General features: G+C 38.7%; 1 protein-coding gene across 3 annotated transcripts in view; it reads right to left on the bottom strand.

Annotated features, from left to right (window-relative positions):
• Nucleotides 1–18,218, bottom strand: part of NRXN1 (neurexin 1) — a 425,606-nt gene that overhangs the window by 16,876 nt on the left and 390,512 nt on the right. For 2 of the 3 annotated variants that reach the window (XM_042824415.1, XM_042824423.1), the window contains one exon: nt 1,621–1,708. In XM_042824415.1, the coding sequence (XP_042680349.1) occupies nt 1,621–1,708 (88 nt within the window). The remainder of the gene's footprint in view (nt 1–1,620; nt 1,709–18,218) is intronic. The other variant, XM_042824431.1, reaches the window with a different exon arrangement.

Raw genomic sequence — 18,218 nt, 5'->3', positions numbered from 1 at the left:
AGTGTAGCTGAGTGACGAATGGTGAGATAGAACAGGAAAACAGTGGAAGCAGGGACGTGTGGCCCAGAGAAAATGCAGGGTTGCTGTCCAGACTTTGAGAGACACAATCAGGAAAACCAAGGCGCAGATGGAACTAAACTTGGTAAGGGATGTGAAAAATAACAAGAAGGGATTCAAGAGGCTTATTGGGAGCCAGGCAAAGGAGACTGTGTCCCTTCCTGATAAATGAGAAGGAAGAACTGGCTTCAACAGACATAGAGAAGGCTGAAGTTCTACTCAGTGAGCTCTTTGCCTCAGCCTTCATTGGCAGTTGGGCTTTTCACATCTCTTGTGTTCTTGAACCTGTTGGAAGGAGCAGGGGGGAGCAAAATCCCTCCCACTTTAAGAGCAGAGCAAGTCTAAGACTGTGTCTTGAGACTGAATGTGTACACATCTATGGGCCAGATAACATGCATCTCAGGGTCCTGAGCAACTGTCTGATGTGGCTGCCAAGCCACTCTCCATCACATTTGAAAGGCTGTGGCTGTCAGGTGAAGTCCCTGGAGACTGGAAAAAGGGAAGCATTTCTCCCATTTTCGAAAAAGGGAGAAAGGAAAACCGGGGAAACTACAAGCTGGTGAGCTTCAGGTCTGTGCCTGGGAAGATCATGGAGCGAATCCTCCTGAAAGCAATATTAAGGCATATATGAGTGGGAGGTTATCTGAGATAGCCAGTACTGCTTCACCAAGAGCAGATTGTGCCTGACTGATCTGGTGGCATTTTACGAAGGAGTGATGGCACTGGTAGACAAAAAAAGGGCAACTGATGTCTACCTGGACTTGTGCAAGGCCTTTGGCATGGATACCACATCATTATCTCTAAATTGGAGAGAAAGGGATTCGAAGGCAGGACTATTTGGTGGATAAAGACAATAGCAGGAGTGAGTGCAGCCTCATCAAGTTTGTACCAAGCTGAACAGTGCAGTGCAGTTGACACAAAAGAAGGACAGGATGCCATCCAGAACCAAATAAGGCTCAACAAAGCCATGTACAAGGTGTAACACTTGACTTGTGGCAATCCCAGGCATGTATACAGAATGGGAGAAGAAGTCATTGAGAACAAATCTTTAGAGAATTTGTAGATGTCTTTAGTTTGGAAAAATACCATAAAACTACTTTAAATTTGAAACTGATGTATTCTATTATATTCAGGTTTTTACCATCTATTACAGTAATTCAAAATGAACACTGCTTTCACTGCTGACATAATAAAATATTTTAAATACTGCACCTTCATTGGGAAAAATACTTAAGGCATTAGCAATTGCAACACCTTTTTTTCTGATTGAAGTTGTCCCTTCTTTATCACAACAGTTACAGGGGTCCCAGAATGCCTTTGTGAGCCTAGCCTTTGGTAAGCTATAACCCTGCACAGATCACAACTACCAAAAATGGATTCTAGGCTTTTGCCTTTGAATACTATATGGCAAACTGTCCCTCCCAGCTGGCATACGTGTAATAGGTATAAAGACCGTGATTTAACTCATCCATGCTAGGTAAGAAAGGACTGTCCCTCTAGATTTCTGGGAGATGGAAGCATGCAAATATGAAATAAAAGAAAGTAGTAAAAAAGTTGACTAACCTAACCCACCTGAGCTCGGCTCACAGGGATCAATGTCCTCATCATCGCTGGGACATTCTGCCGAGGCCACCAGGATGTCATCTGTGGTCTGCAAAGAAAACGAAAGTCAAGTAGGTATATTTTCATTGGCTTATTATATTCTAAGGTCCTCATTGGTATTGCTTGAATTTATACAAGGCCCAGAGCATTCCAGATTTAATAATGGTACAGTGACACTTTCCAACTCTCTATTAGTAGGACACTGCTTTTCAATTTGCACTTGTCAGTTTTTAAAGGAAGTGCGTTAGATATTCAGTGCAAGCCCTTAAACATTATAATATTTTCATGCAATAACAGAAAGTACAAGGAAAAAATGTGTACATTCAGGCTACCCATCTTTCCTCTTTACCTCAAATGTCTCTGCTACGATATTATTGAAAACACAAAGAGCATTAAAAAACAAGTCAAAGTATTGAGCTGCCTGCAGCTGTTAAAACTGAAATTATATTGATTGCACTTGCTGCAGATATAGAGCCAAAAAAAATACACAAAAAAACACAACATCAACCCAAAGGAAGGAAACAAAACTATTACTGAGTTAAAGCCACTATTCAGTGAGAAGAAAGGCAAGGAAAGAAAACAATAGTAAATATACACAGTGTTAGAAAGTACCAGTTAAAACATCCTTTTTTCTTTAATAAGTGAAGGATTGCCCAAGTTCTGTGCTGAGCTCAGAGAAATTTGAGGAACATCTGTCCAGAATTAGCTTGGACAGTTTGTATTTAAAAAAGAAAAAAAATAAATAAAAATCAAGACAGAGGTTTTCTATCAGATGATAGAACCTGGAGCAATACATCGAAAGCAAACTGGGGACTTCCATCTACCTTACCTTACTGTGAAAGAACAAGAAAATATTAAATGAAACACAGAGGCAATCAATCTGAACCTAATAAAATGATGCACCTTCTGTTCAAGCCACCTCTGAGAATAGGCATTTAGAAATATAATAAGAACATCCACAGTCATTAGGGGAAATAATAGCAGAGAAATATAAACTGTCATGCTCATGGTCATTTCTCAAGCAATTACTAATGAGTTCAGGAAGAAGCTTTTCCTATGGGTAAAATGTTTCTTTTCTGCCCATTTCAAACTTCCTTTCGCCTCACTGAAGGAAATACATGAGGAGAATAAGAAAACGTGACACTGAAACATACAACTAAGGATAAAGTTGGCAAAAAAACACTCTTGCTTTCCTGTATGATATGTATGGCAATTACAGGATCATTTTGGTCAATGTGAAATATCATTTTTGGATGTTTGTTTGCATTGGAGAAGGACTCTTAACACCTCAAAGTTTAACCTCATCAGTTTATGTCTGAATATGTAAATACAGTACTCCTGGCATTTTATGGACAAAGCTTAACCAATGTTATCTATCATATTCTTCTAACTAAAGTTCTAAAGCAAAGCACATTACAATAATAGGCTTTTCTTTGTCACGCTTCAAGAATATTAATGAATGTATGCTTTCCACACTTCCGTGAGGTAGGAAAGTGATACAGGAATACATTTATTCACATGTGAGGTAGAACAAGGAAAAGCCTATTATAATCACATAAAGATAGAAGACTGAGACATAATAGAATGGAATAACGTGTTGAAGGCATTCAAAATGGCTACAGACAACAGCTATGTTATGTCACAGTTCAGTGCCTTAATTGTAAGGACCACCTTTCCTTATAGTTGGAAAGGTTTATGTAAATCTGCAAGGCTGCCAAACTAAGTTGGCAGATTTGGAATGAAAGTTATATATACATAAAAAAAAAAGTTTTCTAGTTGACCATTCTTCCTGCTATATAGCTATAGCAAAAGTCAGCTGCAAACATCATACTGAATTTCTAATGTCCATTTCCTTCTTCCAAAAGACAACCATTTAAACCTGAAAATCAATATCTGCTTAAAAACCAATCTCTGCCTGCATTTTTCCTAAAGTACAGAATAAAAATAAACAGCCAGGTAACCAACTAATAAAGCCTGCACATAAAAGCTTAACTCTGTACTTCAAAAAGCACTTACAGTAATAAGAAAGTATGAAAAAAAGAGCCATGCATCTCCCAAACAGGTTTAATTTTGTCAGCAAAACCAAAGTGCCATATATTTTTCCTTCTGTCCATAATGCTGATGTTATACTTGTATGACCTGCAGCTGGAATACTGAACACTCCCAGTTGAGCACTAGGGAATTGTGTATGAATACCATTCAGCAGAAAGCATCATATGCATACATAACAGTGATAGCAACAAATTATTTTCTCTAAGAACTAGTCTAAATGGATTTTTGTTTAAGGGTGCTTTGGTGCACGCAGGGGATGTGTTAAGTCCATGATTCTTGTAACTTCAGCTGATAGAGATTAAACATTCAGGTCGAGTTACAGAAGGACCACAGTGTCTCTCGTTACTCTTTATGTAGCACACTATGGTCAGAGTTTAACCTAACTACAGTCTCTTGGTCCAGTTTCGACTGTAATCAAAATTACAAGAAAATAACTATTGAAACATCATACATTTTAAGTGACTTAACATATGAAAGATACTTTGCTCAGTTACTTATAAAGGGAGGTCAAGCCTATCTTTGTAAGATGCTACTAATTCTAGTGATATCTCGGGAAAGAATGTGCACACTTCTTCAAGAACAAAGGGATGTTCTTGTTTGATAAAAGTGCATGCACACTAAGGATAAAGAAATGAATAACTATTAAAATAAATGTGAAGATACCATGCCAAGATTTGCATCTCTGAGCAAATAAATGAAATAATCTTTGTTTCAAAGTTAATACAAGATATAAAATGGATTTTGTTGCAAACAATAAAACAAGTACCAGTATTTGAATGAGAAGAAGTATGAAAATTGTTTTCTTCGTAAGAAATGCGTCAGGAATAATTCCAGCTTAGGTGTCAATTAACAGATGTGTCACAACCTCCCCCTATTCTCTGCTTTCCCCTGAACACCTCTTTCCCATTGCTCACATATTTTTAGCATAAAGGCAAATGAGCCGTGAAAGGAAGTGAAATGATAGTGACCAAGCTTCATATAAAAGTCATTAGACCACTTAACACAATTTTAAATGGGATTAAGAATTAACTAAAACACTAGAGAACATAAGCAACACATAAATTACAAAAACTGGGGCAGCTACCAGATCACTCTGTGCAGAAGAGCTCTGACTGACAGGAACCCACCTGAACAGAGAGAAGGATTTAGATCTAAGGGTCTCGGGCAGCCAAGGGGTATACATATATAATGCAAGAGCACAATGTTTTACTTACTGCACATTATCTTTTTTGTATACTTTTTAATTTGGATGGGAAGATTTAGAATAAATTGGTTTTCCTGAGTGAACTGCAATTGTTGCTAGCACTGTGGCTAATTTCCAGGACACTGCTTAGAGAATACTCATTAATGAAGGATTTAAAAGTCAGTGGAAAATCCCTTATTTACAGCGAGTGCCTAATAGGATAAGATCCAACTGGTATTGTTGTAATACAAGATTGGATTAGAATGTCTCATGGGCAAGTTGTTCAAATTCATTTAAGAACTGATAATCTAGTTGTAAGGGATTGAAAAAAAGGGATTCAAACTAGCCGATGCACAAATGGAAGGCGAAGTAGGACTTCTTTTCATTTCACCTGCCTTCTCTGTCTATTTTCAGAGCCCTCTGTATTCATTCAGTGGTTGTGGTTGTATAATCTGAAGTGTAGCCCACTCTAATAGGTGGCTTCTTAAATAGTTGGACATCTGTTCCCATTTCAGAAAAAAGGATGGTATGAAAAGCTTACAATCAATATGCCAATATAAAAAAATGCATAAAAATCATGCTTTGTAAGGTGAGAAGTCACTACACAAAGTGATTTCTGGCAATTACTCATGGCTGTGGCCACTGCAGGAGTAAGTCTTACATCAGTCAGGTCTGTTTGCAGAAAGTAGGTCTTCAAGATTTGTCTCTTAGCCAAGGGAGTTTAAAATATGACCAATCTGCCACCTTGTCTGAGGAAGGAAATGGTGACTAGTTCAAGAAAGCTCTTGGCCAGATCAAAAAGTGATGCTCTAGTTACAGCTTAAATACAGTGACAGGCTGTAGCTGTAGGTAAATATCAAGTTGTCTCAAAGATTACAATCACAGGTTCAATACCAGTACCAGAAATTATGACGGTGCCCTTCTTATTGTGCTCTTGGAATGCTATGTCATCCAAAAAAAAAAATAAAAAATAAAAAAAATAAAAAAATAAAAAAAAATTTGCTTGTGAATAAACAATACAGGAAACCATTTTCTGAGTCATTCAGTTTTTGCATAACTGAGTGTAAATACATACCGTCTTATTTAGTTTTCATGTATGAAACTTGTTGAACCTGCCAGTACCAGAGAAACGCGATCTAAAAATTAAATCGCCAATCTGAATTGTGCACTCATTAACAGTACAATGGAACCTGCATATTTTCTACTAGCGTTTCACCAGCATTCTTTAAAAGCACAGCACCCTACAGCTACTCTGAATATAGTTTATTTCATTCCTATTCAGTAATATACTTTATCCCGTGAGAACTGCAACTAAATTCAAAGTACACAACAGTTAAAAACTGATAGACCAAAATTATTATATGAATTATAAACAGCATAACCACTTGTGACTACTGCTTAAATTATTTTGGATTAAAACTTCAGCTCTGTAATCAAAACTATTCTTATTTATTCGTATAGCTGTGGCACAGCTTTCTCAGCTGCACCCCATGGGACTTGTGCTGCAGACCCTTCTCTGGACACACTCCAGGGCCTTGATGTCCTTCTTGTGAGGGATGCAAAACTCACTACACTTGATGACCACTTCCCTTCCCTGCTGGCTGCACTATTTCTGACACAACCCGGGATGCCGTTGGCCTTCTTGCCCAACTGGGCACACTGCTTGCTCATGTTCAGCCAGCTGTCAGCTAACACCTCCAGGTCCCTTTATGCAGCTTTCCTGACGCTCTTCCCCAGTCCTGTAGCGATGCATGGGGTTGTTTTGATGTAAGTGCAGGACCCATTCCTCGGCTTGCTGAAGCTCATACCATTGGGTTCAGCCCATTGATTCAGCCTATCCAGATCAAGTAGAGGAGGAGAAGAGTCTGGCAAGGATGCTACTGGTAAGGGTTAGCAGTTCAGCAGGTTAGCAATGGTTATTCTCTAGAAGATCTTCCAAAAGGGCAAGATGGTCAGGAAGAAGGGAGGCAGGGAACAGCCGGGCAGAAGCCAAGCCAAAGAGATGCTGAGACCAGATGGTGCCTGAAGAGCACTGCCTGAAAAGGTTACAGGGCTCTGTGGAAGAAACTGGCTGTACTTACAGCAATGACCGGAGGTGACGGCAGCCTGAGAAGCGTGGTAGAGCAGCCACAGCCCCATGGGGAAGGGATAGCATGGTGTAAGTGAGAAATTAATGGTGAGGCCGAGGGAGAAACGAGGGACTAGGCATACAAAGGAATGGGTATATGGCAGTTGATGTAGCCCGACCAATTACGGGAAGTTTATCGGCTAAATTAATTAACCACTGTTGACAAATGACTACATTAACACACACATTCACATGAAGGACTAGGAAATTAGACATCAAATTTTTCTACTCTCCTCGTTCCCAGTTCTTGGGTCTTTTTAAATTACTTATTTTCCTCCTGAAATTTTATTCAAACAGTTACTGTTCAGTGAGAATCAGCTAACACTGACATTTAAATGCAGAGGTCTGCTTCAGCTTAGCAAAAGGATATATAACTGGAACCATGATGTGAAGAAAGGAAAAAACAAGGTATGCACTTCTACCTTCCTAATTATATGCGGCAAACTTTTCTTATAAAATACAGTTCATGTTTACACAAGGGAGCTGAGAGCAGCCAATGTGTTCTGATGCAATGGACATATTAATTTCTGATGCACTAAGTGACCTTCCTACAAATCATTCTCATATATACTCCTCTCTTTCTCTCCTCTATTTTTCTTTCAAAGGGAGGAATAAAATAACATAAACCAAAATAACATACACCAAAGTGCCCAGGAATGCTGGCAGAAACCAGCAAAATATGAAAAGTCACAAAAGAGTTCACATGGAAAAAAATAAAATTTCATTTTTGGGACCGGATTAATGACACAATTTTCTAGCCAAGACAGTGTAATTTGAACTTAATTTTCTGTGTATGAAGCAGATTTCTATGACTGGTTGTCGAGACAGTTGTAGAAAAAAACTGAAATACATCACATTAATCAATTCTACTCTTCAGCTATCTTCTCCCTAGTGTTAACAACCTCCCATTGGATGAAATTGTGTGCTGGTAAGAAAAATAAGCTATTGTGGTGTAGCAACAATATCAGCTCTAGATGACATTTGGACAGCTGCCCCTAAATTTGTATTTAAGCTGCTATTGGTCAAACTGCACGGGCACCAATTACTGCTCATCCACCCACACCCAGAAAGTATTTTCTCAGTGCCATGCTGCTGAAAAAAGTTGTTTCTGCACATGGACATTAAAATGCTAATATTTCAGGTATATGCACAATATTATTACATATTTCATTAACTGCTGACATTATTATTACCCTGTAATGTGAACGTACAGTAACTGAAAATCGAAACACACTCCCAAACTAGATTACATCTAATTAATATCATCATGCTATTTCTCTTGAGTTTGTCAGCGTCTGACAGAAACATTAGCAAAATAATAACAACAAATTAAGATCTCTGAGTTTGTGACCTGAATGCTTTAGAAATTAAACCCTGAAGGATAGGTAAAATGCTCAAGATGACGGCTAGGATGACCTGCAGGGTAGCTTCAGTCTTTGTCCCTCAGTAGGGGCAGGGACAGGAACACAGCTGCCCCACAAAGCAAAGCAGAATAATCTTCTTTCTGGCCTCCAATTCCCTATATAAAGTCTATCAGGAAACTTTCCAAGAAACCTTAAAATCCACAGTATCTTTTTAATGCAGTCTAGTATTTCTATTACTTCTCCAAACCTCCTCTCCCCCAAAAATCCCAAACATTTAAATTCTTGTAAGCAAAATTACTACAAATACATTTGAAAAAAACTATCTATAGAAAAATGACTTAACAAAATGGTGTGGCTTTCCTTTAAGCTCCGAATTTGAAGTTAATTGCTTTGGTCAAAGTCTCAGAGTTACTTACTTCATCCTGAAAAAAGCAGGAATAGAGATAAGAAAATCCACATGCTCACAAAGCTGCTATTTTTTACCTGGAAAGCCAGCCAGGCAGTACTCTGCAATGATCTTTAAATATATGTACGTTGCTCTGAAAGTAATGCCTCCTCTTATTTCCATAGAAACTAAAGCAGATACAATGTGCACAACAACGCTACTTAATAGAGCAAATTCTCAACTACAAAATTCTATTTTCTCAACATGGTCACCACCAGTTGCTGTCTATGCATGTTCACCAAAGATGAACAAGCGCCCCGAGTGTAAAAATGTGCACCAGCAGAGGTGACTGCTGTCGCTGCTGAAACACCACCTCACTATGCTCACATCCACTCTTTTGTCTCCAAAAATCTTCACCAAGCATCAACAAACATTAATGGGTGCCATTTTTTCCTTGTGGAGGAATTCAGTGACATCCTTTCTCTCCGTACCCACTTCCACGTCAGACACCACTGCGTCAGACTGCCTCTCTGCCGCCATCTGTCACACAGCAACAACATGTAATGGGATACTGGTGGGAAGGTTCAACCTTTGCTGCCATACCATCATCTGCTTCTGATGTTATGGGCCAACAAAATATAGTAGGTGTTACTATTGGGGCAGACCTTACGTAGTAATACTGATTAAAAGAACTATTTAACCCAGTTTTTTCCTTATGAGGAAAATCCCTCACCTCCTGAACCACATGAACATTAGTTTCACAGATGCAGATGAGAAATAAAATTTGGGTTAATGTTATTCATGAATGTTTCTTCTCTTGTCCTCTTGTACAACTTTCCATAAGCAGCTATTTAGAAAATTAACTCAACTGTTTTGCTTATTCACGTCTACCCTTACTAGGCAACACACAACACAAACATCTTCATCAGTGATGAGCCACTCCCACCATTTTTAAAGGACCTGCAAAGAGATCTTTAACATTGCACTACTACACGATAGCAGGAGCTATTTTGGCCTTCCCTTGTTCATACAAGCTGATACAGGACTAGCTGTGTTTCTTGGACGCACAGCAAGTCATAGGAGTATCAAGCACAGGTGTTATCATTTCTCAGCTCTCAGCAAACAAGAAGGTTTGTTTTTTAGAGTAAATTCATTACTAGACCCAACTTTCAAGTGATGGCACAAAATTATGCTATTTATAAAGAGAACTATGGATATTTATCATGAACTTTGGACTACTGCTTCAGAAAGGTCCTTGCTATAACAAAGTGGGCATATTTCACACCTGACCAACATTTAGGCTAACTCATGCATGAGAAGTAAAGCCAGTGTCAGACACACTTCTGCACTGCTAATACCCTAAATTTCTTTTGCAGTACCAGAGGAATGGGACAACACTTGACTTTCTTCCTGAAAACTGTATGATGTGGTCTTGCTCACGAATAAAGCAAAACTACATGTACAACAGCAAGACCAAACTGTTTCAATTCCTTATGCTGGAGATACTGGGGCGCGTAAGTTGGCTGGAAATAAAATGTACAAACTCAGAGCTATTTCTGCACCACAACCTGCCCTCCATCCTGCCCTCTCCTTCCCTTTTACAGTGAGTAGGTGGAAAAACAGGTTCACTTCCCTGCACTCTTCTCCCAGTCTGCTCAGGACCTGGGGCCGAGCCAAGAATTCAAGGATCTGCACAAAGCTGCAAACCACACTTAAAAAAATGACATCTCACTGGAGAGAGAAACACAGAGGAAAAGACACAGCACAGGCCTGACCTTTATCCTTGGAAGTAGATATCGATATGCAACGTGCTGGCAAACCAACCACTGGTAACTCATTGTGTAATAACTTTATGTTATTTACGCTGTTCCATGAAAGACTGAATGGTCAGATTACTTCTGTCTCATCCACTTTTTAATTCACAACATCATAAATTCAGAAATCATATTTCCTTGCCGTTACTTGTTCTCTGATTACAAGTGTTTTAGTAATGGATGTCACTGATCAGAAGCTGTGCTTCTCTTCCATTTAACTTTCTCACTCTTATTTCCCCCAAGTAACTAAAAAACCTTGAGAACAAGGGACAGGAAATCTCCAAACTGGTTAAAAGTGCTCTGGACTTTCATTCTGAGGTTATCTTCAGGACATCCATGTTCTTCTCTTGAACACCACACATCAAAACAAACCAACAGCAAAAATGTAGGATTTTTTTGTGTTGCTTAAATTCACACCAAATCTAAAGTACAAGAAACTGAATGTGATTGATGAGATCCAAGTATTTATTTTCTTCTAGACAAGAAATTAATTTTGCCTCCGAGTATAAAATAAATGTTTCTGGGCACTCTGCTCGCATTTTGTGACATGATTTTATTTTTAGCCTTCTTGTTTGCTGAATTTTGGTCCCCATTAATTCTGAATTCACAAAACACCATGGACACTTTCATAGGTTTTTCTCCATTTTAGTCCAGAGATTATGTGCGTCTTCAACTGTGACACTGCTACAGTGGTAGCAAACCTATAATTTATATTTATGGACCACACGTACAGAGATTGTTCAATTCTTAGAGTATGACTCTTATTCATCCCTCAAAACTCAAACATAACACTGTTAAAGACTTTAAAATTGACCGTTTGAGTTATTGGTGGAGAAGTGGGCTTCTTTTTAACTGACCTGTGGGCCTCCAATAAAACCCATTTTTTTGCAAACTGCAACTTAATCACTGGCATAAGACCATACTTAGCCATATAGATAGAAGCCTGGAATCACTTAGCTACTAAAATCCCCAATACAGCAGAATTAGAAGGGCACTTACATTTAGATGTGCTTCCATCTTCTTACACATTTACAGTACCACCAAATCAACAGACTGTGAATATCCCTGACTATCAAACTGTATAACATAAGAGTATTTTGATCAATTGAAATCTATGGGAATTTAGCTACTAGGTAATTCTCAAAAGATAAAGGGAAGAAAAATCCTTCACAAGGAATGCTGTCTGTGAACTAACATTCAGTGTCCGTTCTCACTCATATTATTTTTGGGGGAGGAAAAAGCTTTCTAATCCTGCTTCAAAATGCAGAATACCAAATAATAACTTTTCTCAAAAATGCAGAAAACTGCATGAACTCTCAGACTACTCACTGGCCATTTAGGTACATTAGCAATCTCATCTTGCCCCAGTGACAATAAATAAATAACACAGGATCTTCTGCCTAACACTGACTGACCCACAGCACTTTCTTCAAGTTCACTTCAGTGTGTTTTTTACTCGAGGCAAATTAAATTAACTCAGTCAGAAGCAGGAAGGCATCTGCTGTCAACCCTTTCCCAACCCTTGTTTTCATCTTCTTGAGGAACGATATGCACCAACACCACTGCCAACACCTTCCAACCTTCCTTAGTGTCCATAGTTCACACTATAATTCAAAACTTCTGAGAGCCCGAGAAGATAGCTGTGACATCTTGGATGCTAACTACTTGGTCACATTTTGTTCTCCAGTAGCACTGGGTTGCAATAACAGAGAAAAGGATATTGGCTTCTCGCTAACTTGACTGCACTTCCTTATCTTAATTTTTTAATCTAAAAACTCAAACACTGACGGGACCACGGGCAGTACCAAGGAAATTCACTGACCAGTTCTGCAGGGCAGGGAAACCACGCCAAGCACCATTCTGCAAATGAAACTCGTTAATGCCAATGAGAGGCAAACGTGCACTGGAAGGAGACAATGCCTAATTGCTTTTCAATTAAAATAAGTATTTCATTAAAGCCACTGTTTTGGAGATACAGTTAATTAGATAGTTTCTGCAAGTGTCCATTTGTCACACAGGCATTTCAGTTTGTTAACGATGCCTTGATTTCATAACCGTGTAAGCGACCGCGCTGGCAGCAGATGTGAGAAGTGTGCAGCAGGGCAGCAGCAGCACCACACGCCTGAAGCTGCCTTGGAGTGGCCGCACCCCAGTTGACATCATTTAGCCTTCAAGTGCTTCCAGACCACAATGTTCTTCCATAAACACTTCCAATATAAAGCAGATGAGGTTGAAATCTATGTTTGTTATACGAATAGGATTTATTTTTAATCTCTCATTATGTTACAGCTGTGAATTCAGTATATATCACAGTATAAATGCTACAAAACCTACATTTATGACTCAACACCTTGTTAGCAATTATTATTTTTATTAAGTTAGCTATTTAAAGATACCTTCCAACTCTTGTACTTTTTTAAGCGTGCGTATATCAAATTATTAGTTTGCATGCATATGCACACTCTTTCATATGAAATAGATCCCTAACTTCACAGATTGATTTCAGAAAAAAAAAAAAAAGAAAAAGAGAAGAAAAAAAGAGACATTATTTACATGCAGACATTATTCACAACTACTTTATTAAGCTGTTCTACCATCCCTAGAAGCTTGTCTTTTTCATCATGTGTATGAAAATATAACCAGCTTTGCCAATGGGAGCAGCTTAAGAAAACTAGGAGAACTGCAGTTCATACACAGGGTCACTTGGGTTTGGGACATAAGAATGTGGTTGCCTCACAGTGTCTATATACATATCTGGTTTTCCAGTATTGAAGAGAGGAGCTGAAACCTAGGAGACTCCTCCTGTGCTATGGGCATAGCAACATTTGGATAAGGAGGAGGAGGAACAGGAAAGATTTGAACAAAAAATAGAAAGAAATCGGGCTGCGAGATATGGCAAGATGGGATACTGAGATGAAGAGTCATAAGCATGTGAAAGATAATTAAGACACTACTGGAGGATTTAGGAAGAGAAATGAAGCACTGTGCTTGATATACAGTTACAGAACGGGAACCACTACAACCATTGTAAGTGGAAGAGAGAATGGTGGGGACAAAGAATTAGGGCAAATCAGCAGTGTGGCACCCATGGAGAGCTAAAAAGATCAGTAGCCATGTACAAAGGCAGCTAGACAGGACAAGTTTATGATTTGTAGCCATTAGAAACAGACTGCAAGACAGCCACAGACAGTGAGTGGAAAGCAGAACTTCTCAACAGAAGCCTGGTCCATGAGGCTCCATCCTCTTAAAGGACTACTGCTGCCTACTGCTCCTACTGACTGTTGGTAGCTTGGCCTCAGAGGTTTGCAGGGCAGACTGGCAGGGCACAGCTGTGCCAGTTGTCTGCTCAAGGCTGTCAGCTTGGCCATGCATGAGTGGAGTATGTATCCACAGCTTGTTTTTAAAGCAAGTGGAAAAACCTGCACATGTGACATTCAATTTGGAGAGTTTTTAAGGTAACACTCAGTAATTAGGGAACACCAGAATTCAAATATGATGTGAAACATGAATTCATAAGCCATGTGCCTGCACAGATTAATAATAACATATTTGAATGTCAGCTGGTGTAAAGATGCACAGTTGCAGGGAAACAAAACATTCACACTTCAGTTGTGTATTTGGCCCATCATTTCTTGTGAAATCATTTAAAACTGAAAACCTGAGCTCATAAGCTAGAACTGCTTCATCACTCTTCTGACTGCAATATGGCACACTTCTGAGACACATTCCAAAGACATCCTGGCTGTGAGATTCTCTAAAAGAACCTAAGTTGAAATGATTAAGTCTTGTAAATTGTGATGCTTCATGTTCATTATTACATTATGAGCATTTACTTAAAGTATGACAGAGAATTTAAAATAGAATAAAAAGTGGAAAATCAACCATCTTTGCAAAGCTGTTATTCAGTTTTACATTAAACTTTGCTGTTTTTCCATTGTCTAGTAGGAGCTTACAACTCACCTTCTTTTGTTTTTACAAGATGGTGCAATTCTGTTGTTGAAATTCAATACAACACATTTTATTGAGAGCAAACAGAAAAAAAAAACATGGTAAGGTTCCTCTTAAAAATGGAAAATGATTTTGCAACACTCAGGCTCAAACTCAGATGAGAGTTTAGCAGAAATTCTTGTTGCTGCAACTAAGACTATCAGTTGGCTCCCTAAATAGACATAGTATGTCAGCAAAGTACAATGAAACTCCTAAAGTTTGTCAGTCTTGTTTACGTGGGAATGTTATTGTGATTTAATGAAGTTAATTAAAACTAGTTTAATTCCCAAGTCTACACCTGTATTCTGAGAACAATGACTGGACGTGTTTTGCATAGCTTTTGCGGGCACTGTAAGCTACCTCCAGCTCCAGGTCCCTTCCAACCCAAGCCATTCTATGATGATGGGTAACAGCCCTTAGGGAAGCAAGCCCTTATAGTCCCACTGACATGCTCCATGTGTCTGACTCTACCAATCCCGACTCTTCAGATTCCATTCTCTCTTCCCTAAAAGCCATGTTCTGCTGTTGGAAGAGCAAACTCCACTGCCAAAAAAATACAGACCAACCCATGAGTAATTCTGAACTCAACAGGACCATTTCAGTCCTTCTCCCACTGGTCCAACATCAGGTAGCCAGGCAGTTTGTCACTGTCAGCACCCCTTGAGCTCCTTCAGTTGGACAGCCATTGAAGAGTCCAGTTCAACTCTCTTAAACTTTTATTTCTCCGAGTTAGCTTCAAAACAACAAGGTTTGTTTGTTTGTTTTTGTGCTTTTACGTATCTCAACAAAAATATATGGATTCTAAAGATCTCTTAAATCCAGACATAGCTGTAAAACAACCTTCACACATTGCCTGTTGTTGATTTCTCACATCTTTAGGATTCTCTGGCATCACATCAAGTATCCAGCCTCCTCTCCTACTACTGCTGGCCTAAGGTTTCTAATTTTTGAGTGTGCAACCTCCCTCTTTTCTTTTTTATTTATTTTCTTTTTTAACAATGCATGTTTCCTTGCTGAAAGTCTTCCAATTAGCCCGCTCAGCTGATTACTGGCCTCTGCTGCCCTCGCTGCTTTTCTTTTTACAGTCTACATTCAGACTCTGCTGTGCCATTCCATGACCCAGGGAAAAATAATTTCATCTGTTATTTCATCATCATAATAACAAATACTCTTCACTTCCATCACCAACGTATGAGGAATCTTAATATCCATAATAAACTTCAACACAGTTGTTTAGAGCTGTATGGGAGGGACAGTATGGTCTAGTATTAGATAGGGAGCGTTAGATAGGGTGGCCCTGCATGTGGCAGGGGGTTGGAGCTTGATGATCCTTGAGGTCCCTTCTAACCCAAGCTATTCTATAATTCTATGGCAGGAATGCAAATGCTGCTTGTAAAACACTGCTCAACACCTCTCCCCCTAGACCAGCTACCAAGCACAAAAAATAGATCTCAGACACAGTGATGCCTTACACTATGACATCATCAGGAAAGTAGTCCTTGCTTGCTCGTGATGTATCCATTGCCATACAGGGCAACCCTTACGTTTTTTTCCCCAACAGCCCAAAGCAGGAACTAGGATCAAGAATCTGGCCCCAAATTCTACATTAATACATGTAGATTACATTGTATTAGTAGGATCCCTCAAGAAAGCTGATAGGAACTCAGTGCTGTATTTCAGCAATTACAGTCAAAGAGCTCCCAATAAGCAGAGACACAACTAACATCACTATGTGCAGCGATTTGAAATAAGAGAAATAACAACTCTGAAACATTATTTTGATTGATTTTCTTACAGACACTAATGTAACATCTAAGCACTCAGACAAAGGGAAGAAAAAACTCTGCAAGTTAAGTGGGACCGCCCACAGAGATTTTCTTCACCTGATCACACCAATTTGCAAAGATTAACTGTACGGAAGGAGCCACACAATGTTGAGTTTCGTGATAAATGGACACTATGACAGCAAATGATTTCCTCTAATGTTCCACTATGCTTTTCAGCATTTGAAATCTAATTACTTGGAAAAAGAAATAGCAAAAAATCATCAATACCTCAACTATGACACAGTATTTTCAACTTGAGAAGACATTTTGTTTCACCACAAAGGAAACTTCAGGTGCGAACCCAAGGGAGGCAGATCTCAGGCACTATGACAATGTTGCTATAGCAATTATTGGTGGCAGCATGCATCAGCTGCATTTTAGCTCTCAAGCAAAATGCTCAGCTTGTGCATGCTGAATATAACCAGAATATAAACTTCTTGATGCTTACTGTACCTTAATAAGATTTGTAAATTACTTCTCTTGATGCATTTCCAATAACTAAGAATGGAAGAATATTTTTTGTTACTAATATGTAACCGTATTCATAAAAAAAAAATTATATCCTTGTATTCAGTTAGATATTTCATGGAAAAGATATATGCTCTTTTCCATGAAGTCAAAGTTATACAAATATATTCTTTAAAAAAATAAACTATATTTTATGAATTATTGTGCACAATACATTATTCAAACAGGATCTGGATTGAATACCAGTTATTTACGATCACATTATTTTGAAGCAAAGGAAGAAAACCTTTGATCGAGATAAATTTTAATAATTTCGCATAAAAGAAGGGTGTGAAAAAGCACCTTTCGGTTATTCTCAAAAGGCCAAGCAGCTGATAAAGCAGAAATATCTGAATCACCCTTGCATGTATTTTCCCATTTAATAATATTTCACTGCCCAGCTAAGCTAAATTTTCCTAGCTATGTTCATTAAAAAGGCGGAAGGAAGATCTCTCATCTTTTCTGGGAGGCCAGCTGTGGAGGGCCTGTCGATAAAGATTTGGACTGACTCTCTCCTCCTGTTTATTTTTGGTTCGTTTGATTTATCATTCTTAATTATTCTGTATTATCTCACACTCCTCTTAATAAATTAGTTTCTCCTACCTCAGTTGGGTTCTTTTCCTCATCCTTCTCCCCCTTCTCTCAAAGGGAGGGAGGAGTGTTGCAATTAACTCTTCAAACCGTGACAAAACCTCAGAGCCAAAGCATCCTGGACTTTGGCATGGATTAGGCTTGAAGCTAGACTGATTAACCAAGCAATTTATGAACTCACAGACAATGGAAAGAACACCTCCACAGACCAGGCCTTCCACAGAGCTCAAACCATAGACTTAGCAGCTAAAAAAGCACTTTCTTCCACCTACTGCTCTTTAATACTCAATTAACATTACTAATTGATCTTATACTTCGAAAGTGCTTCAGCAGCCAGAATAGAATGGTTCTTAAGAATGCATAATGCTTCACAACAGTCTTTGGTAATAAAAGATCCATTATGGTACAAAGTGCCCTATATAAAATGAGGCCACAGAGGACACAGCTATGTTCCACATTTGCTCACCAAAATGACAAAATTCACACTAAACTCTGTTAGATACACTGTGATGCAGTTCTTTTCTGTTTCCTTTTCTGTATCTGCAGCCTATCAACTTAATATATACATATTTCAGCATGTCTTAATTTTATGCATCAGCGTAATAAAGCTTTTGCATCTGCACTCCTTTGTTCTCTCCAGTGCTTTTCTGCAGCAAGTCTGAATTAAAGGAATCATCACAAAATAGCTACTTATGGAAATTACACTCAGGTATTTGGGGGAG

This window comes from Centrocercus urophasianus, unplaced genomic scaffold (genome assembly GCF_019232065.1).
Source record: "Centrocercus urophasianus isolate 14NV4802_14NV808 unplaced genomic scaffold, USGS_Curo_1.0 seq_10, whole genome shotgun sequence".
NCBI classification, from domain to species: domain Eukaryota; kingdom Metazoa; phylum Chordata; class Aves; order Galliformes; family Phasianidae; genus Centrocercus; species Centrocercus urophasianus.
Note: the sequence above shows the minus strand (reverse complement) of the source record. Positions and strands in the feature narration are given on the sequence as shown.